We start from the raw sequence: 22,639 nt of genomic DNA, 5'->3' as shown, positions 1-22,639 counted from the left end.
CGCCGGTTCGCGAGGAGAAGGATATTAGAAATAACGTTCGCTCACTTGCAGGTCCCAAACTTAACTCTTTATTCTCTTTCTTTTACAACGGGCCAAAAGCCCTTCTCCCGTTGAGGCCTTCTCGCCCCCACCTCCTGGGTTTCCCCCCAAGAGTCCATGCCTTGAGAAGCCGACCGCGCGCCCTTACAATACCAATGCCCTTTGCCCCACTCTGGTTAAAAGTCCGTACGTTACTTTCTATGTACATATATATGTTAATTGTGCTTGCACATCGATATTAATATAAAAGATCTTACTACCTATGATCAAGTGCATGAACGTACCACTCACCATATCGGGGATGGATGTGTTTACTGCCACTCAACCGACACCATGTACAACAAGAGCCCCTTCCATATGGCTAACGAGGTTTATATATACTTATAATACCCTGCCTTCAAGCTTAAAAAATGCTCCTGCGAGGGCAAATTTCAAATAAAACCTAAAACTCTTTCTGGTAGACATAAGCTATCATAGCACAAATCAGTTTATGGAGGAATTTATTTATCACAGGAGTGTATGATTCCAAATGTTTATGTATTTTTTGTGTTGACTTGTCATATATTTTACTTTGTAAAGTCCTGGGACCAATTAAAATTATTGTTATTATTGCTGTACCTTGGTTTGGGTAATGCAATTGCAGAGTAGAGCATTTTAAGCTCTTCCAAATGAGAGTGTTTTTTTCTTTGTTGAGCATTGAGTACCTCTATTTTCACTTTTAGCAATTTTATGGTATTAAAATATTGCCACATAATACTTGTGGCTATGCATAGATAATCTTCTATTTTTTGTTCTTTCTCATGAGACAAGGTCTACTGTGAGTGTGATATTTTACATCTAACTGTTCCAAGGGTGTACCCTGGATCAAAACTAGATGGAGGCAACCCATGGTCGTTTAAGTTGTAACTCAGAAAAGGCTATGGAAACCAAAATTTCAAGAAAATTATAACCGCGCTTGATTGGTTTTTGAAATTATTTGTTTGGAAAAATATTTTTATTTTAACCACATGTACTATTATCACATTTCTAGGATTTAAAGAAAATTTGCTCAAAAATTTCGTTTTGAACTAAATTTACTACTGCTTCAAGGGAGTGGTAGGGGTGGATTTACCCAAGGTATACTATAGGTACCTCTAGATTGAGCGCCCCTCCTCCCTTGAGGCCCCCCTCCCCAATTTTTATGATAAGGCATAGCCACTCACATGAGGCTTGGACTGCGACACCCCTAGGCACGTGCCTATTTTGCCTTATAGTAAATCCGGCCCTGGGGGGGGGGGGGAGCTGCCCCCTGCTGGGTACACCCATGAACTGTTCGTGAACTATATCCTCACATCTGCACCGTAATTGTGAACTGGGATCAGCACAGCCTTGAAGCTATATGCTCAGATTTGCAAGGTTATTAATCAAGTTCTTAATGGACTAAAGCCAAAGTTATGTTGATCAGTTAAAAAAATAAATGTAGTACATCCAGGTTTGAATATTTTTCAACAAATATCTGCCTTTTGTGTGTGCACAATAGCATTTATCTAAAATGTACTTTGTTTTTTTTATTGGAATGCACCTTAAAGAAATAGTTTGCTCCTTACTTGTGTGGACTAATAACTTATAATTTATTCTCCCTGTAGGTCATGTTTTGCAGTGAAAAGTGCCAGGAAATGTCTTGGAATCTATACCATGAGAAAGAGTGTTCCATACTTTTCTATGTGTTAAAGTTGGATATGGGGAAAATGGCTCACCTTGCACTTCGTATTGTGCTACAACTAGAATTCTCGTCTCTGAAAAATTTGATAGAATCCATTAATGAGAATCCATACTCAAAGTGCCTTCGAGAAAAGGGATTCTCAGAAAATGGCAAGTATATTTCATCTGATTACACTGCTATTTACCACCTTGAAGGTCATAGTGGTATGAGATACATCTCTGATCTCTTTAAGCGTACTTGTATGGCATATTGCCTTGTGTGTTGCATCAAAAAGAGTCATGTAATATTTTCACCAAAAGATGATTTTCCAGAAATGGAGATGCTTTATGGTGAACTTATATTGAGGCACTTGCAAAATTTACCATGCAATGCACATGAAGTGTCTGAACTATTGGTCGAGAAATGGAGACCCAGTAAAACTGCTGGAAGCAATGGATCAAACACACCATTGGCCTCATCTCTGATTGAAATTGGAGCTGCTGCTTATGCATTTCTAAGTTTAATCAATCATTCGTGTGACCCCAATGTAGTACGGCACAGTTATGATGGAAGCATAGCTGTTTTGAGGGCCATTCGACCCATCAGAAAAGGCGAGCAAGTGTTGGACAACTATGGATATCATTATGCTGTGCATTCACTGAATATGAGGCGTCAGAGTCTCAGGGAACAGTATTTCTTTGATTGTATGTGCACTTCTTGCACGGAAATGTGGCCTACATATCAATTGATGAAAGAAGGTAGTGTTGAGAGGAGATTACGCTGTCCCCATTGTATGTCAGGGCCAGTGGGGAGGAGAGAGAGCCTCGATATGAAATCAGAGTCTGGGAAATCACACATGTTCATGTGCAACAAATGTGGGGAACCAGTTGATGTAACAGTTACAAAAGAGAAATTAGCATCTTCATCAAAAGACTTTAGAATAATGCTTGATCGAGTTTTGGCTGGCCAAGCAGCCGAGAAAGAAGTCCTATGTAATCATTTGATTTTGATGGATGGGACATTGGTGAGGCCTTGGAAAGAGTACAATGATTGCCAAGAAGCGTTAAAGCACATTTTTGCTTTGGAAGGGAATTGCTTTGAGATCTAGTGGTGTAGCTCTTTCTTGCACATCAGGAACTCATTTGTGGAATGTGTTCATTTATGTGATTGTAAATATATTTATTTACATGCTTGACACTATTCAAAGTTGCATCGCAAAGTTGGTGATGAAATTAATAACAGAATACCTTGTGAGTCTCTAAGTTTAAAAAAAATCCTGTAATTCCCTGGCCATGTGGTTAGAAACAGTGATAAGAATTTTATCTACACCTGTCTTTAACGGGGTCAGCTTGTGTGAAGGGATAGGGACACCTGCATGTTGAAATCCAGTTAAATGGGTAGATATGATTACATTAAAACTATCAAGTACCTAACACATTTGACAGGGCTGGGAAAATAGTGATTTCATTGTAAGAGGGTTTGGTGTACTGAGCCTGTCTGTGGGTTGCGTTGTTACAGGATGAGAGAAAAGTTTTTACTAGATTGATGACATGAGCTGTAGATGTAGAAGCTACAGTGGACTCCTGTTGGTTTTGGGGCGTTTTTTTTAAGAGATGAGAAATTCTGTTCATTGTGACAAATGAATCTTATCCTTAATATATATAACTTCAGTGAGGGTATCAAACATTCTGATATTCGCCCTCCTTTCCATGGGAAATATTCGAAATGCATTCATTCTGATGTATCAGTGCATGAGTCCAACCGTCAGCCTGTAATGCTAGAAGTACACTCTTGATCAGGCATCCCTTGGCACTAGTGTGTCTCAAGGCTACTGAAGGTCGTCACTGACCTAGCTCCCATCCTTGGATTATGCATTACCAATTCATAAACAATAAATTTTGTGGGATAAAGAATCAATGATTGTCTGATAAATCCTGCTAGCCCCCTTCCACCTCCAATATCCATGATAAGGTGCAAGATGGCGAAAAAGCTTGTAGGCCGTGTTGGCGTTCCTACTTCTAGAAAACTGCACAGCTTGCAAAAGCGCCCAATCGGATAGGTGAAAACATGGCTATATATGCCAATAAAGGGTAACTCATGGGATAATATAGAGTTCAGAAGTGAAATTTGTACAAGCGTACTAAAAATATTTCTAGATGAAAAGTTTTGCTTTAGAGGGGTCATTTTCTGTGCTGGAGCCCAGGTTCAGCCTTCACTGCTGAGAAGATTTGTAACTGTAGACGTTGGTTATGGGAGATTTTTCTTCATGTATTATGAATGGGAGGGATCTGGGAATGGGATTTTTACTTTATTAAAAGGAGGTTCGTTATGCAGGTGTTTTACTGTAAAAATTAGATGGAAGAAGCAGATATTTTGTGGAGATCCTTTACAAGATATTAAGTGATATTACTTTGCACTTTTCCTCTTAAAACTGTTTATTTTCCTTGGAAAAGTGCAAAGTATCTTGTTCTTCATATTTTGTTTTTACTGTATAGGCACCCTCTTGGACGGGTATGTTCAACCAATAATTCGCATGTAAACATGGCGATGGCTTATCACTGACCAGGATAATCCAGTCAGTTAGATGGATTAGTTAATTTAATGTATCAAGCAGAGGCTAGCATGACCCCAGAGCTGTAAGGTGAGGTGGCCATAAGAGGCCTAGGGAAAGTTGGTCCATGGATCCCATGAGGAGTCTGTGGCCATTAACCATGTTCATGGGTCACTTGGGCTACCACCACAGAAGGTGCAGCATCATGTGTGGCCACACTCACAACCTTTACAGCATCCTTTGAGGTTGGGATGCCAGCCAGCCGCCAGCATTTTTCACCTCTCCAATCCAATGCAGCCAATGTCTTTCCCTCGTACCCACACCACACTGACCACATTTGTCTTTACATTCTAACTTACATGTGGTAAAGCATTTGTTTTGTTTTCATTTTGAATATCTTTTTTATTAAAACTACATAAGAAGACAAAAATAATTCCCATATCATATAATATCCTGAATATATGTGATGTAATACTAACTAATGACAGACTGAATCGGCTTGGATTTCCACTAAGTTTGCGGCAGGGCTTGCTTTCCTTTTCTTTGTTTATAGCTTTCAGTGACTTGTACTTGCTTTAGTCTTGTATTACATGGCAATATGATTGAAATCAATGATAGCATAAAATTATTCTTTCTCAATCATGAATCCTGGACTTCGTCGTTGTTTCGTCTCCTCTGCACATCCGTCTTTCCGATACTCTGTAAACAGTCGTCTTGTGTAGCATGGAAGTTAAGCAATAGGAAAAAATGCATTCATAATGGTATGTTAGAATTTTTTTTATTTTTGCCATTCAGTAATATTTGTGTGGATCTTCAGCTCAAACTTTCTGATATTTATCCATTTTTAAAGCATATTAGTTTTGGTGCAAGTAGGGTCAACCCCAAAAGCATCCCATAAAATTCCTATTTTCAGTCTTTCTCTATGAATTGTTTTTTGGTTCAACAGCTATTTTGCTTGTTTTCTCAATGAGCATTTTCAAAGGGATGGAGAGGGAAAGGTTTGGAACAGAAACAATGAGAGTACAAGAACATTGTTGATTTTAGTAAACATAAATAGAAGTTATGCTTGTCATTCGAATTGAATCTTTATGATTGTGATGAAGTGAGAACAAATGCTGTAAACTGATATCAGTATCTGAAAGCATATGTATTAGGTTTCATGTGATGGGCTGGTATGGTACATATCTGCTTCATTGAAGATGAAGAAGTTGCTAAGGTGTTGAGGCATAGAAAATGTTAATTGGGGATATGTTAGCTGGATTTTTCGTAGTAATTGCATTAATTTTCCTCATTTTGTGTAATGGTTCTGACCTTTTGTATTTTTGTGTGAAATTACTCAAGTATTAACCAAGGGCACTGCATATAGTAGGTCTAGTCTGTCCCATGAAAGCTTATTTGGTCCATTTTAATGAATTTTAATTGGTTTCCAAAAATATTTGCAGCACGGCAATGAGTGCAGTGCAATTCATTAATGTATTCCCCAAATTTTCAATGTAATATTTGGGCTCGTGGGGAATTGCATGAAAAGTTTTGAATTCTATAGATTCTATCATTGCGAATATAAATTTCAGCTAATAGCCGTTGTTATATTTTGATTCCCCTTGGAATTCGTTTTGTTCTGTGGGTGGCGATGTTTCGTAATCCATTTCAATGCTTGGTCAGTGACAACACTCCACTGGGGGCTTACTGGAGAATCTTCTCATGTAATATTTGTGGATTTTTATTTGGGCTGGGGGTTTTGATGGGAAAAAGAGTCCTGGTATTGGTATGAATGTCCTTCTTACCTACCCTCTATTTTTACCCTGGTAACACAATCGTTTTTGACTTGGGGGAATTGTGCCATGAGGGCAGGCTCTTAGCAAGGGTGTCACTTTTGGGCTTTCAGCAATCTCCAAAATTACTGCAGGTTTTCTCAAATTCACATCTTTGACTAAACACTGCTGAGTGAACACTATGTACCAATTGGGGATTGATCCAAGAAGTACTTAAATCAATCCATGGATTGCTCATTATGTACAATCATTTACCAAAGTATTTAGTAGTTTTATCTCTAAAGTCACATTTTAAGTTTGGTGTCACTACAATGGTGGTCACTGATGATGGTGGCCCATGCACAAATGGACTTGCTTACCTTAGGCACTGAAGGGAAAATGCAGTTTGCTGTTGATGTAGCTTTTACCCTCCACATGGGTTCTTGAAGCCTGGTTCTTGAAGTAACAGAGGACAAATGCAGTTTTTCACATAGCTGTGTGTAGAACCTCAAGTTTTTAAGGGGTTGTACTTGATTGTCATAAATAAATTTCTGCATATTTGGTTGCCATTAGTACCCAATCCTGAAATTGTAATCTCTGTGATTACGCAAGGAAATTAATGAGTCAGAGAATAGGTTTACTTCTATTAAACATAATTACATTGTTGTGGAATAAACTATACAAATATAAATTTTCATTGCTTCTACATGTATGCATTTAGTTTTCTCCTAGGTTCAATGTGAACCACAGTTTATGATTCCTTCCTCAAATATTTAACCAATGTACTAAATACTTTGTGGATGGGCTCATTGCAGTAAATGAAGAGAAACTTTGACGAATTTTGTACAAAAATTATTGATATATATTTTTCAGATGAGAGATTATGAAGATAAAAGTTACAAAATGTGTTCCAACTTGAATGTCTTTTTATTTTCCCATTGTTGTGGAGGGGTTTTAATTGAGATCCTCAATAATAAAAATTCAATTTTGAGACTCAAAGGCGTAAATGTCTTTGGCTTATGTGGCCTCTCCCTAATACCTGGCAAAATATTTGTTGGCGGAACATTGCCTCTTGAAGGCAAAAGAAGAATCTATAGCAATGGGAGGCAGTTGGTTACTTAGCCATTCTTTTGTGCCATTGCAATGACTGTAGTTCGGGAGGCTCTAGGAGTTCAAAGCTAATGGAAGTTTTGGTGGGGGGGGGGAGTCTTCTTCAGTGGTCCCATCCCTCAAGTAATGATTTTCTGGCCATGGCCTTGGTGAATGCTATCCTGCTTGGGGGTTACCAAGAATGAATGATCTTTATCAGTGACCTCAGGGGGAGGGTCCAGGCTTCTTATGATGAACCTCCTGTCTAGAATTGCTCATCAAGTGACTTTATAGAGAATTGGTAGTGAGAAAAGTACTTATTAACTACAGAACTGCTTAACAGAAATGTTTGCTCTGTAAAAAATCCACTTTCAAGTCAGAGCACAGTCATGAGTGAGTGGCAATAGGTTTTTGGCTTTAGCATGTGCCAACCATTGCTTTATTTGTGCTTTGCAGATCCCATTCTAAACTTTAAAGGGACATTCTAAATTCCATTGGTGACCTTTTGGGATTTTTCATAACTCATTGAATATAAATGGGGAAACCAGCTCAGATGTATTTTATCGGGGAGCAATGAGTTATGTAGTCTTAATAGTGCCCCAATCAACTCACCCCCCATGAAGTGAGCCCCCCTAGCATTTTCTTGCTATGTTCTACCTTGGCCATAGTAAAGTGTACTCCTCAAAGGAATGCCACACTCCCTCCCATCGAATCCTCCCAAATGGGACTTCCCCTCCGAACATCCAAGACCATAGGAGTACAGTTTGAAGGTTTGGATCAAAGCGTTGGCTTGTTGTAGGTCTTCCTTTGTCTAGGAGGTGCTCTTGGTAGTGTTGCATGTTGGGTGGAGCCTCTCAAAGGCACCGAGCAGCTGCTGCCCTCTCTTGGCTCGTAGGGCACTTGATGAGCCGGTGGCACAGCAAAGCAGTGCCGCCACTGCCTCACGGAACACATTTAATCTCCCCTGGAAAGTGAGGCCAATGGTTAATTAGTTTTAACAAACTGATTATGGGATTTTTCCTAAACCAATGGAAGGATTAGGGCCATCTCCTGATACACCCTTACATGACTATTGACATCACCGGTTGCCAACTGGTGTTGTGACTGTCATCAGTCAACAAAAACCCTGGAGTGGTCTACTGGATTAGTGAAAAGTTGCCTATGAAAGCCAATAAATTGTGGTCTTCATTGTGGTGTTAAGTGAATGATATGCAGAAAATAGTTAAAGTACATACTTCATAATATGTTCTAAAAGCTCTTTTACTCTAAATGATATGCTGGTTCAATCAAGTCAAGTTGACTAAATCCCCCAGATCTGCTCCTTGTGTGGTAATTGTTAGTGCTTCATCCATTCTCATCCCTTTTTCTTCTTGAATATCCAGGCCCTGAGGGGCAAGTGCAATGACCTCAAAGTAACCCTTCAGTGACTTTACATGTTGATATTCTATTGCTCTGCCAGTGTTGGTTATTGGAATCAGTGGTTACTTCACTCTGTATACTAGGTTATAGCCTCATCACCTACCTTTGTCGCCCCCATCACAAGGGAGGTGGTGTTGCCGTTGTATATTCTCATGGCCTCACATTGACATTTCTGGCTTTAACTTCAGTGAGTCCTTAAAGAAGGACTTTGAATGTTGCATAACGAAATTAACAATAATATCAGTGACCTATGCTATTTATTGTATATGTTGCTCTCCAAGTGGTAATTTTAACAATTTCTTTGGTGGATTAAATGATGCACTCCTATTTGCTTCCTTTAAAATTGCTGTCTAATTTTATGTTGTGACTTAAATGTAGTTATTGTGATGTACCTGAATTATAGCTCTGATCTTAGCAACTTGTTTGATGGTCATGATTCACCTTCTAGAATAACTAAATCTTCCTCCACACTATTTGACCTCTAATGATCTCTAATATACCCTCCTTGAAGTTAGTGTTCTACACACAAGCTACCTTTCTGTCTGACCATCATACACTTCATTTTTCAATTAAATCTTGCTGGCTATATTCATAATTTTGTGAACTCAATATCACTTGAAAACTGGGATGATGTAAATGCTACTAAAACACAGATGATGAGTTTGTCAATAATTTCACACAGCCTTGTAATGCTGATTTCTCTGAGAAGACTTATCGTTGTCAGCCTAAAGTTACTAGGGGAACGTTTTTCTCCCAAGACCTTGTTGTTGAAAGTCAATGATGGTGTGATTATTTATATAGATAATGGTCTTGTGACTTATTATAAACAATCCCTCATGGCCTTCAAACAGCTTGTATGGAATTATAGGAAAACTGTCAATGAGTGTTACTTCCTTTCTTCCACTAATCCCATAAAATCTATATGTATGGGATGGCTTCGAGTGCAATGCAACAGCAACTCAAATGCATAACTCACGGAAAGAATTCAATTTTTTTGGTGGCAATCTACTCACAAATCCTTTGAAAGTTTCACTCATGTTCATTTGCATGCAGTGGCGCGGACTCCATGGGGCTTGAGGAGGCCCGAGCCCCCTCAATAATTCGTTATGGGTGTGAGGAAAAAATGTGTCAGGCTTGTCGATTTCCCCCGTAATGTCCAGATATTGAGATTCGAGTTATAAGGGTTCTAATGCTGATCATGCGACTCTTCTAAAATACTTAAAAAACTTAAAACTCACTACTTATAAAATTTCCCGGGGTAAGATCCCCGTTTAGGGCCTCCCCCCAATATTTTTCGTTAGTTGGCGTCCCTGATTGCATGTTCATGCATTGCAAATAGATATCACCTTACTTATCCCAGTTTACCAATCAGTTCATTGCCATCCATGACCTTATTTTTATTCCCAACAAACCCACACAAGGTGAACAAAGCCTTGAATACATACTCTAAACAGTGCTCTAGAGGATTTGACAAATCCCATCCCCATCTTGAAGGCAGCCAAAGGTTACATACCTGACCCCCTATCTCACATAATTAATGTGCATGTATTACCTTACTACTGGAAATTAGCCCATGTTAACCCTATCCACTATAAAGGTCCTCATGCTGACACTAACAATGACCAGCCAATATTAGTGATGCTAAGTCTTTGAAAAAAATTCCTCAACCATCTTATGAACTTTCTTAAGTCATTCCAGCTTTTGGGCCAAGTCAAGCTTCTTGGCTGGGAAATCCACCACCACTGCCACTTTTCAGCTACTTAACCATATCCACAAGGCCCTTGTCAGCAGAAATGCTTCCATAGAGATCCTCTACAATCTTAAAAAGACCTTTGGTAGTATTAATCATAAGATACTATCCGAACGTTCTAGGCTAGAGATTAATGGCAATGCCCTGCTTTGGATAAAATCTCTCCTCTCCAATCGGTAGCAGCAATTAAGCAAGCAAGTTGCTACTAATCAGACGTTGACTCAAGCATAGCTCTATCCAAGGCACTTCAAGTATGCTAAGGTGGCCCCCAAGGCTCAATACTTGGACCTTTGCTCTTTGTTATTTTTATAAATGACTTTCTATCTGCGATTTCAGATGGTTATCTACTTCTCCATGCCGTCAATACTTCCTGTCTCCAATGGTCTAAAAATTCAATGGAACTAGGTGTTATTTCCCAAACCTCCATCACAAATGCAAGCCATTAGTTTGAGGCAAATAGACTCTCTTTAAACTCTAGTAAATATTTTCATTTCCAGTTCTACCACTAAAGATACCCTCCCACCTCCAGTTAATGACTTCAAAGTAGTGATGGCATCCTCATCAAATCACAGTCTGTCAAGTTTCTTGGTCTAGTAATCAATGAAAACTCAGACTGGCCTGACCACATACAGTAAATCAGGAAAAAAATTACCAAAGGAATCTTCTTCATCAGAAAACTAGCTTCAATTGTCGCTCTACTTTCCTAGATACCCTGAAACTTCTATTTCACCCAAAATTCCAATCCTACATTTCACATGGAATCTAATTCTGGCATAAACACAACCTTTTCCACAAGATTTTTCCCTACAAAAGCAAGCAAGCTATTGAGGCAATGTAAGATTTTCCTGGTGTATTAGGTGCAGAAAGGATTCTCAGGTTCTCCTGGGGGTAATTGGTTGCATGTCTCCTGATGTTTTTCTGATGACTTTTTCTTCATTCTGAGGGGTCTTTTAAATGCCTTCTCTCAAAGTGGTCCGGTATATATACACCCCACCCTGTCCATGGGTCTGGTGCAATCTGACTGCCTCTGGTGTGTTCTGCTTTTCCAGCCATTTTTGTAATAAATAGGTGGGTGAAGCAGAACAGGCCAGAGCCAGCCATATTATACCTGACCCATGAACGGGGAGGATTGTATGTATACATTGGACTACCTTGAGTGGCGGCATTCGCAAGATCCCCTGAGGATGAAGGGCAAGTCGTTCTTGGAAATGTTGGGAGAGGTGCAGCCAATTACATGGTGGAGAACCCGAGAATGATTTCTGCGCATGAAGGCAATGCTTCACCTCCCACTCAGTACCTCTGGTAGGCCTTTATTCAAGAACCATACCATCCTCACTCTTCCATCACCATAAATACCACCAAACCACCCAAATATTCTCCTCTCACACCCATATGCACCCCTACCACACACAAAATAGTGTAGTCTAGAGCTCTAACATCCACTTATCCTGGAGCCCACTTCCCTTTCTTTACATGGTCCCCATCATGCAGCCTCAATACTCTGTAACAAATTACCATCCGATAATAAATCACTTTCTTCTCTGCTAGTGTTCAAGTGCAGTTAAAGAATCTACGTCTCGACAAAGCATGTTATTACATTTATGAATTCAATTGTGATTGCTGTAACACTTGAACTTAATTTATTTTTCTTAACTATGTCCTATAGTGTTCTTATTTCTCTACTACCTACTTTGTTTGTTATCTTGATGTATCTTTTTGACGATTTCTATGTTACTTGGTAAGCGACAGGAAATAAAACATTATTTTTATTACTCATTCACCCATTTGCAATAACATGTGAAACACAAGTAAACAAGCCAATTTTTATCATGTGCTGAAAGAATTTCTTCAAGGTGATTGGTGGATGAGGGTAGTAATTTTCATTCTGATTATAACGTTAGCATTGGAGGCTTTCAGGAACAGCTGCATATTATTCTTGGTCATCCAAGCTTGCGTGGCCATTCACCTCCCAATATTTACTCATTGCCTGTTGATGCAACCTGCAATGGCGACAGAAGTTTGCCCGACAAAGTGTAATATGCAGCTGCTCTCAGAAGTGTCCAATACTTATGATTTGCACTGCGAAAGACTACATTTCCAATCGTTATAACTCTGCCCAAAGCTCAAATAAAAATATAACAAAGAATTTCTGTTTGTCCCACTGCTTTTTTTTTCACTGGTTTAGTTAGGTCCCTTATTAGCCCAATCAATTTTGTTTTGCTTGAAATATCTTAGGGTAGTTTTGATTTCTTCCTCTCACAGTGGTTTTTGGGGCACAAAACCTGAATCAGAGGTTAGTTTACAAACGTTCATGATGCAACTTTGCAGAAAATATAAGAAGAAAGCTAAAAATAAACAGTAGTTTGCTATTTATGCAATATTTCATCAGTATATTCAAAAATCGTACTAATTGAGGAAGAACTAAAAAAGACAGCAAAACTTTCCAAGCAAAGCCATATTTTATTACATATTGAGTGGACTACTAGTAATGTGCTCATTTGGTAGAAGCTAGCATGATGGAGGGGCTAGCGTTCCTTAAGCAGAAGAGGTGTTGGGGTCTGAAGAAACAGGCTGTGAGTCAGCAGATGGAGTGATTACACAGCCATGCCACATCATTTTGAACACCAACTGTTTTCGTGTGCTGAGGGCTTTTGATTTATTATGAAATCCTGTATATTTAGAAGTTAGTTTAATTGGGAACTGCTAAATGGCAGCACTTTCCTTACAAAAAGACCAAATATTTAAAGAAATAGGTAGTCATAGTCGGGGCTTATGAAAAATTAACAGAATATTTTTCCACAAAATCTAATAATACAATAATCAAGGGCATACCCAGGATCTAAATTAGGGAGGGGGGGCAAGCCGTGGTCATTCTAATTGTTACATTTTAGCTCTTAAAAGGTTAGTGAAACCAAAATTTTAAGAAAATTTTCACAGCGATTTATTATTTTTTATAATTATTTGCTTGAAAAAAATAATGATTTTTATTTTAGTTCCGTCTTATACTAATATCATTTTTCTTCAAAAGAAAATTTGTTAAAAATTTTCGTTTTGACCTAAATTTATTTTCGCCTCTAGGGGGGCAGCTGCCCCCCACTGGATACAGTTAATGTATGACAATAATAATAATCTGAGCTTTACTCGGGCTAGGGTCTGTGGCAGGAAATATATACCCAGAGGCACGGGCGGATCCAGGATTTCTATCTGGGGGAGCACACGGGTCTGACAGGTAAACGATCTTCTTATACTTGAGATTAAAAACAAGATACAACAATTAGTGTGCGAAATATTCTCATTATTTAAATATGAAATTAAATTATTGAGATTCCATTATTCACAAGATACAACAAATGTAATGCTAACAGTATAAAAAATGTTGTCTATTTTTGAAGCATGTGGGGGGCACGTGCCCCTACTCTAAATCTGCCTATGCGCCGAGGTATGGGCTTCAAAGTATAAACTCCTTAGCATTTTAAATAAAGTACTAGCAGTGTCCATGTGCATGTGCCACACCCATGTTGACCTTGCTGGTCTACCAGTCGTTGCCTTGTTGCTTGTCGTAGCCTAATTACGAGAAATGGTCGCAGAGAATTGAGGGACTTGGAATTACTGTGGCATGACTTTTCTTTGCTGGGGTTTTGCAAAGGAGAACCACTGCAGCGGGGGGGGGCAGGAATTCATTGTGGCCTGTCGCTGTTTGTCTCCCGTTCTGTGGGCTGTTTTTGCCCACAACTTCTGCAATGCTGAGCCACAGCGCTGGGACCAAGTCTAACCTGTGCGTGCAGAAATTCTGTGTCGAGCGCAAAATAAGCGAAGTATTTTCAAAAGCATGCAGCGTGCCATGCGAGCTAAAATTTACTCGTCTCACAACGGACACCTTCAGGCGAGATTTTTTGTTTGAATTCAATGCCACCGGACTACTCGGACTCCAGCCACGCATTGCCTTCCTGTCGATGCGATTAAATGAACGTCCGTCACCCAAGCATTGCTCTATCTTCTGTCAGTGGACTGCATCTTATTTTCGCATTCAATGGGTGCATCCATGGGGAGCTCCGCTTACTGATCATTTGGTGAGCGGACTACCACTTTCCCCCTGGACAGGGGCGCAGCTAGGAATTAAGGCTTCGGTGCAACTAAAACCAGGGTGTATGGTGGTATGGTATACCTACCAGGATAAGCGGTAGGTGCGAGATTAATAAATAGCGGAATTTTAAGAAGAATTGTTCAAAATGGTGAGTTTTGCGGCTTGCTGAGGGATATTTTATTTATCCTTACACCATTCTATTAGTAATATCAATCCAATTAAGTAAAATGGATTAAACGTAAAAATTTCTCTGAGCTCTGGGGGGGTCTTATCCCCCAAAAATCCTCCTCGCTGCGCCACTGGCCAGAAGAACTGTCGAGTCGAGCAGCCGTATTAGTTATACGTTGCGACAAGCATAGGCGGATCCAGGGGGGGGGGGGCACGGGGGCACGTGCCCCCCCCCCCCAGACCCTAAAAAATATGCAAGATTTTTAATACGGTCCCATTATGATTGCGTTCGTTTTGTATTACGAGGTATCGTTGTGCCCCACCCAGAACAAAATCCTGGATACGGCCTTGGCGACAAGTATTGTGCACTGGATGACTAAACGTCATGTAGGCAGATGCAGGGGCGCACCTAGGAATTAAGGCTAGGGGGGTTTTAGGAGCAACTAGTACTTACGGGTGTGGGAGTATTGCATACCTACCAGGGTAAGCAGAAATTGCGGGGGCCCTCATTCAGAAAATTTTTGAGAGTAATGGTTCAAAATGGTGAGTTTTCCGGCTTTCTGGGGAATATTTGATTAATCCTAACACTATTCTACAAGTAATACTGATCCAAATAAGTAAAATGGATTAAAATTAAAAATTTCTCTGACCTCTGGGGGTGGATTTATCCCCCAAACCTCCCCCCCCCCTCGCTGCGCCACTGGACACATGATATGTAATTTCCAGAGGGTCTTTAGTTATTTATTTACGTAGGACATGAGGGAGCCAAAATATTATTGTGCGATGGACTGTAGTCGTCAGCCGGGTTAAGTTCAGGTGTAGTTTCCGCTGAAAAAAGGATTTTCGAGTTTAAATATGTTTATAATTCTTTTTTAATATTTTACATGCTTCAGAGAAATTCAAATATATGTATTTTTACGCAAATCTCTGATTATTACTTGCCCGGTTACCCAAAAAAAATTAGGAGTGAGTACTTTATCTCCTGGATTGACTACGTTATTGCGAATAATGTGGCTACACTCTTCTCGGGATTTCCATCAGGTTAATTTATCCATAACGACCAACGTTTCAAGCTCCGAGTCGGGACTCATCTTCAGGGCTGACTGAGGCAGGATGAATGAGGAGGCAGGAATGAGGCGGGGGCTCATCCTGCCTAGGTCAGCCCTGATGATGAGCCCCGAGTCGGAGCTCGTCAGCCCTGATGATGAGCCCCGAGTCGGAGCTTGAAACGTTGGCCGTTTTGGACAAATTAACCCGGTGGGAATCCCGAGAAGAGTATGCCCTTATACAAGTACTGCGAGGTAAGGCAGGTAAATACATGAAAAAAAACACAAGTATGTACTCTTACAATGATACATTATATTCACCGTAAGGAGCCATTCAGTAGGAAGAAAATATTATGAGTGAAAAGAGTGACCCAGGAACTCATTACCATTTCGCGAACCTGTGTATATCATTCTGTAGTTTCCACTCCTAAAGTCTCCTCCGCTGATGCTTAATACATCAAGGTTCATTCTTCGCATCTTCGTCTCCAAGTTTTTAACCTACCGCAGGTATGAAGCGATCTAACGTTTCATCTTCCTTTTATTTATAATATTGATGACTAGAGGCACCAAATTTTCGAAAACCACGCTATCGCATTCAGTTATTCAAATTCCTTTTCCGTGACTCTATAATACAGACTTCAAACTATTCTCACCATTCTCTTTGATTCTCTCTGACTACTCGTAAAATTTCCATATTGTCTGTAGAACTATTATGGAAGTGACGTTTGTTAAGGTACAGTCACTTTCAAAAGTCGGTCCACATACCCGGCGCAGCCGTCTCCGTTATTCTGCGAAGTCAACCTTCGCGTATTGCTTACGCGTTCCTTGTCTACTGGGGATCGATTTGACTTGATCGGTTTGTGCAAATGGTGCAAATTGACTACTTTAACCCTCGCCAAGAGGCTCAAGCATGATGTCAGAGGTAAGTAGCCCCCGTGCACCCTCCCTCCCCCACAGCCAAACACTTCCACCGTCGAAGAAAGAGGAGAAGAATTTAAGGTTTTTTCCGGCCAGTGATCCGTCGCGCGAGGAAGAGAGTGGAACATATGAGTAGTTTGGTTAAACTTAAACTGTACATTTATTACATATAAAATATTCTGAATATTTCGAGCATAGTACTCCAATATTTTTTCTTCTTATCGTTTTCTGAAAGAAAAGTAAATGCTCGTGTATACTCCAGTTTTAATATTGTCGTTTGCGTCACCGTTATCATCCATGCTCGCGTTCACCCTGTTCGGCGGTGAAGGACTTTCATTCATTTTTCAATATTTATAATTGAAATAGCAATTACTGCCTAAGTTTAAGTTTTTTCGAAATACATGTGGTGCCTACATTTTGAATACCGCAACTTATTCCCATCCTATAGATAGAAAATAAGAAGTATTTTAATTTTTTACGTGGTAAAAACTACCAATAAGGCAATTTTTTCATGAGGGAAGATTATTTTTCCATTATATTTTCAGATCGGATTGCCTTGTATCGATTTTAAGATAATTATCGAAATATGATCGAAAGTTGGATATTCCGGCCTGTACATAATGTCGAAGGCCACGGTCGAAATATCGCCAAAATCGCTACATGTGATTGTAATTTGCCTCTTTGATCCCAACACCTGTCAAATATGCCGAACTTTTTTGGGTGGCTGCTATGTCCGAAATCGTAAATATTTAAAGGATGAGAATATTTGTTCAATTGATTGCCTCTTCATTGTTTTTAAGTTTCCTTTAATTAATGCTTCCGATGTTTCCTTAATTATGGAAAATGTATTTATATTAAGTATAAAGACATTCGAATTCGACACGTAGAAAAATGTAGGATAATATTTATCCCAAGAAAATGCTAATGAATTATGAATGCGCCTATCGGAGTGTCTAATTTACTTAAAATTAGAGCAATATGCATCGATGGTGTTTGAAGTGTGATGAAGTTTGGTAATAATATGTTAAAGCGATAATCTATAAGTTTATTTTGTAGGCAACTTTTAGAACACGCTTTAAGACATGAATTCCGATTTTGGTTTCTTCTTCATATGTGCATTGAGGCGCAGATACATCTCGGTATTTTTTATTACAAGGCAGACTACTCAGACCATTTATCTCACTATACAATCAGGGTGAGTATTGCGTGACTGAGAACGTATGCTTCGCCTTGTGTTCTGGCACTGATGAGAGTCAGGGAAGTCGGGAAGAATTTCGGAATAGTGAAGAATGCCTCGGTAGGACTTATGCGGACGCTGAGTGTAAGTCAAACTGTCCCTTTCAAGGCACAGAAGTCATAGGCAACACCCGAAGTTCGAGCTCGGCGGAAAACGTAGTTGCTCGCGCTAGCCGTGGGGACCGACTTTTGAAAGTGACTGTACTCCAATGCTTTATTGCATTTCGCAAAAAAAATCGCCGCGTCCATTGATGATGCGTAAAAATAGTTGTTTTGAAAGTAACGCTAAAAATATTTTTCTCAAGAATTAAAAACAATCTTTAAAATGTGAAATCCAAGTTTTATAATGTATCACAATTATACGTTAAAGGCTGGAGTGATCGATAATATCACAGTAAATTCAATGGTTTTGTTCATAAAAATGTAGGAAAGTCATAAGTATTTTCAGAAAAGTAGAGTACAAGATACTCTTTGGTTGAAATTAAGCTATCCCCCCCCCTTTTAATCAGTGAAGGAAATCCGTTGAGATGCATCTTACCTCTGTTGCGTTGTTCAAAAATGGTATCTTTCCGTTCTTTTCCAAAATTGTTGATAAGTAATTCACATTGAGTTCGTAGAGAAGGACGCCTCTAATTTCCGTCATCCCTGCGAAGAGGAAAATGCTGTTTAATCACACAACACTTTCTGAAGTCATAGAGGCTAATTCAGTAGTTCAAGTGCAACATTAAAAAAGATAATCATTACCTGGGCACATTTTTTCCACGACGTCTAAAAGATCTTGGCATGTCAACTCCAGTAGTTTGGCCTCTGGTGGTTCTTTTGTGCTATTTATTTTGTCAAAGACTGGCAATCTTTGTTGAAGTGCTCTTACAAGGCCTAAACGGGCATCTGTCATAAAATGATGGTTTTTGTGAAGTACGTTCCCGCAGTATAACCTCAAAAATTCTTGGGTGGCAGCCAAGTTGTCTGATTCCAAGGCAGATAGCTTCATACCGATTGGTTCCAAAATGTCCATGGCTTTATCAAATGAAATGACGTTACCACAGCCGCGATCCCTCGTTGCATCTGCCACCGGCTTCCCAAAGCAAATCCATTCATATGAGCTGAGTCTTTTAATTTCACTCGAGCTGTGTCCATTGAGCACTGGCACACAGTAGCCGTTGTGGCACGAGCGGCACTTGATGGCGCCGATGAATGTCCCAAGTTCTGTTGGGTCCTCACACCTGGGGCAAGAGCAAAAGAAATACTTGCTCAAACTCAAGTGTTTCCTTCGATCCACTGTTCCCCAGAGCGGATCAGTGTACGAAATCGATAGCCTGGAACCTTTTGACACTAAGGTGGTCGTCCGCACTTCTATCTCTCCGTACTGAGTGAATCTCTTGGTACAATTGGCCACACAATTGTGCTCCAGCATGGAGGCACTCTCGTAGACCGCCAGGAAACACGGGCCGCCTGCTTGGTCGTTGCTGCGGGGAACCTCGTGCCCGTTCACCAAGAGGATGCCAAAAATCTTCCTCAAATCGTCCGCGTCCTTCTCTTGCAAGCGAAAGAACGAGACAGTGAACTTGATGACCTTCTCGCCGTCGTCATCGTCGCCCTCCTTCCGCCTCTGCTCCCTCGCCTCCTCGTGCGACGCCAGATTGATGAACTTGTGCCACTGGGCCGCCTTGTGGTCCCTCAGGTGGAGACACCTCAGCAGGGACACGGAATGGTAAAGCGGATGGCAATAGTTGAACTCGCGGACTCGCACCTTCCAGCCGTCGCCGTCCGAGCCGCACCGCCGTCGCTGAACGTACGAGCACTCGGGCTGGTGGGCAGGGGCGGCACTGCACGCGTCGCGGCACATGGGCCAGCCGCAGCGGGGGCATGGGGGCGAGGAGGAGCCGACGGGGCCCAGGCAGCCGAGGCAGATGGGCGGCGTCCACTGCTTGGGCGCCACCACTAGAGGCTCCTCGGCCATGATGAGGCTGCCCGGGGGCAGGTCCCGCGCGGCCACCACGTGCCGCCCCACGGCCTCCGAGGTGCGGATCTGGAAGGGCTTGCAGTGCGCCCGGTGGCCGGCCTTCCAGTCCTGCCTCTGATGCTCCTTGGAGCAGTAGTGCAGCAGTCGGCAGCCACTGCATCGGAATGCGGACTCTTCGCCGCAAACAGCGCACGGCTGATGCACCAGCGGACCTAGAACATTGGTACAACTCTTGTAACACTGTCCCCGAAATAATGGGAATATATTTTATTCATGTGAGAGTGTTGAATAATTTAACTGTCGGAACCAGGCAGATTCATTCCATGGTTTTCTTTCAATTTATTTTTTGTGGCCTACTTTTCATAGTATCCAGTCTGAATTCGCTCTTTAGCAACTATTTATCCTGCGAATGAGACATGATTGAGCAAAATTATTTATCATATTTCTCACCCCAATGTAGGATTCAGTGGCCCTGTTCATGTTAGTAACTTTCGGATGAAATATCTTGCCAAATTACTTTGAGAACAACCTTCTTTTTAGGATATGTGAAAGCTCTTTTTTTCAATTGAATGAATGTTTACTTACGAATTGAGGAACTTCAGCGTGTTTCTAAACCAAGAAATTATATTTTTAGTGTAAAACGTTTCCCGCCAATTTCTTGGCTCACGTTTTGTTTGAGCGCACTATGTAAAAGCAGTGCACGCCCCGCGACGCGACAGACCTTTGTTTTCTCTCTGTCGCTTTGGAAGGCGTGGTGGAACTCGTGAAGGGTGGGACAAATCAGGAAAATATTTTTTAAAAATCAATCAATCATAAAATAACATAATACTTCATCACAACTTAAAATTTTTCACTCTTGCAAATGTGGAAAACTATGCTTACAGTGAAAACACCTACGATTTTTCGTGTTTCCGACCAATTACAAGTGCGGAATTTCAATGCCTCCTCAAGGATTCATGTCACACGAAATAATAGGCTCGGCATACGACTCGATAGAAATTTAAGTGTGAAAATTAAGTTTGAACTGCGCAAAGAGATGTTTCTACGGGATAAGTAACCACCAAAATTATTCTAATTTATTTATAAGGAACGACGCGTCTTATGGGTCTTTCAATATTTACTACAGGAACTTCATCCAGTATGTGATTCCACCGAATATACCAGCATTTGTGTCTATAATTAGATATTAAGATTTCCTTTGGCTCAGAAAGCTGCCAATTAAGAGAATTTCCTATCAATTAATGAATCGTATCTGTGAGGGGGTTTTGACGGAACATTGTACACTTTTTCAGTGACTTTAATTCATTTTTACGTGAAATAAACAAATTTGGAGAACAACGAAATGCTGCGATACTTTTGTGAGCAATACCGTTCGTGCGAAATTCATTCATGGGATAGTTTTCAGGAGAATGAGATGCGATTGTTTGATACAGCAGGCCGCGCGGTGACGCATTCCGGCTCTCTTCCACTGCTCTAGCATTATCATTCAAGGGGCGGTTCGGTTGTCGGTGGCCTAGCCTCATGCTCTAATGCGCGATGATACACCGTGGTCCTCAAGGCACACGCTTCGCGGCAAGTTAATACCAGTACGCTGAAGGTACCAGTCAATGCCACGCATTTATTCATTTGTCAAATTCCAATCACTCAACCCTCACTGTCGTGTTTTTTTACGAGTGCCTCTTTCCAGACATTTTTAGGAAATACCTAGGAAAGAAAAAGTTACCGAGGTTTTGTACTTCAGAAAAATATTATTGTCATCGCGAATTGTCTCTCCTCTGTTTCTGTCCGTGATATTCCATGGAAAATTAAAAAAAATAACTCATTTACGGCATACTTTTACAAGCACGTGCTTATTGCGCAAAATTTTACGTCGTCTCTAATCTGTATCAAAATTTAATGTAAAGTACAGGAATTAAGATTACAAAGACTCCCGAGTAATCATTGTTTAATTTTAATGGGGCTTTCAAGTCGTGCCGGTGTAATGAGTCACAGGATGTAACGCAGGCAAGACCGCGTGGGCAATCCCTCTCGGCAAAAGACAGCCTCGGCCTCGCTTCAGTGTGGCCGTTGATATTTCCAGCGATTCCAGCGCCCGTCCTGGAGCGCTGGAGCCTCCGATCGCACCCTTCCGCTTCCGGGCCCAGAGCAGCCATCGGCGGGTTTTCACTTTACGGACGATGTGAACGGAAGTCAATCTCTGAGTTGAAAGCATTAGTCTCGAAAAGTAGTGGCAGAAATTCCTCCTTGGCCTTTACACAAAGACGGTATGTAATACCGCATTTATGATCATGAAACACAGGACATTGTGTAATACAAGGGTGAATGCTCCGAATTTTACAATGAAACATTGAGCCTGTAAGTGAAACAATCGAAAAATTCTTTCGCACATGTCTTTTTGTATCTTAGCATTAGTAAATACTGCGATACATACCGTTAAATTGGTCTAGAATGGCCAAATTTCGCCACTATCTCGTGATATCTTTCTTTTTAAGGCTAAAAAATGCGGAAGAAAAAAACAGAAAAAATATTTGCTGAAAGTGTATTCCCTCCGGCTCAACACCACCGCGAGCAATACCTGGAAATGAATGCACAGACTATTGCGAATTAATGGGAACGTTAAAGTGCCCCGACGCGGGCATTACGGTAGGAAGAAAAGTATCCTCATGGTCGGCAGCATCCTGAATTTTCTCTTTGGTACGCACGAAAGGCGGCGGAATGCTTATAATCGTCCCGAGATTGTTTCTCGTGTAAGCGTGGCGGAGAGGACGCGGGGAGTTCCGTTGGAGAATACGCACGGGGTGCCGACATGACGGCGGCGGCAGAGGCGGGTGCGGCGAAGGCGGTGGTCGGCACCCGGGCGTCCTCACTTGCTGCTCAGGCCAATCCACGCCAGCTAGCCGAAAGCATCCTCCTCTTGTCTAGCGCGCGGAAGGACTGCTAGTCC

At 40.9% G+C, this 22,639-nt stretch overlaps 2 protein-coding genes across 2 annotated transcripts in view; one reads left to right on the top strand and one right to left on the bottom strand.

Moving 5' to 3' along the window:
• The window catches only part of LOC124171885 (SET and MYND domain-containing protein 4-like), a 14,315-nt gene extending 7,222 nt beyond the window's left edge, over positions 1-7,093 (top strand). The window contains exon 3 of the mRNA XM_046551269.1: positions 1,665-7,093. Within this exon, the coding sequence (XP_046407225.1) occupies positions 1,665-2,828 (1,164 nt within the window). The 3' untranslated portion in view covers positions 2,829-7,093. The remainder of the gene's footprint in view (positions 1-1,664) is intronic.
• LOC124171886 (SET domain-containing protein SmydA-8-like) lies at positions 6,647-22,639 on the bottom strand. The gene is made up of 4 exons (XM_046551270.1): positions 22,491-22,639; positions 18,477-19,907; positions 18,271-18,377; positions 6,647-8,075 (listed from the first exon to the last, which is right to left on the bottom strand). Exons 1-4 carry the CDS (start codon positions 22,501-22,503, stop codon positions 7,923-7,925), a joined length of 1,704 nt encoding a protein of 567 aa, XP_046407226.1. The 5' UTR covers positions 22,504-22,639; the 3' UTR covers positions 6,647-7,922.

This window comes from Ischnura elegans, chromosome X, assembly GCF_921293095.1.
Source record: "Ischnura elegans chromosome X, ioIscEleg1.1, whole genome shotgun sequence".
Lineage (NCBI taxonomy): Eukaryota > Metazoa > Arthropoda > Insecta > Odonata > Coenagrionidae > Ischnura > Ischnura elegans.
Note: the sequence above shows the minus strand (reverse complement) of the source record. Positions and strands in the feature narration are given on the sequence as shown.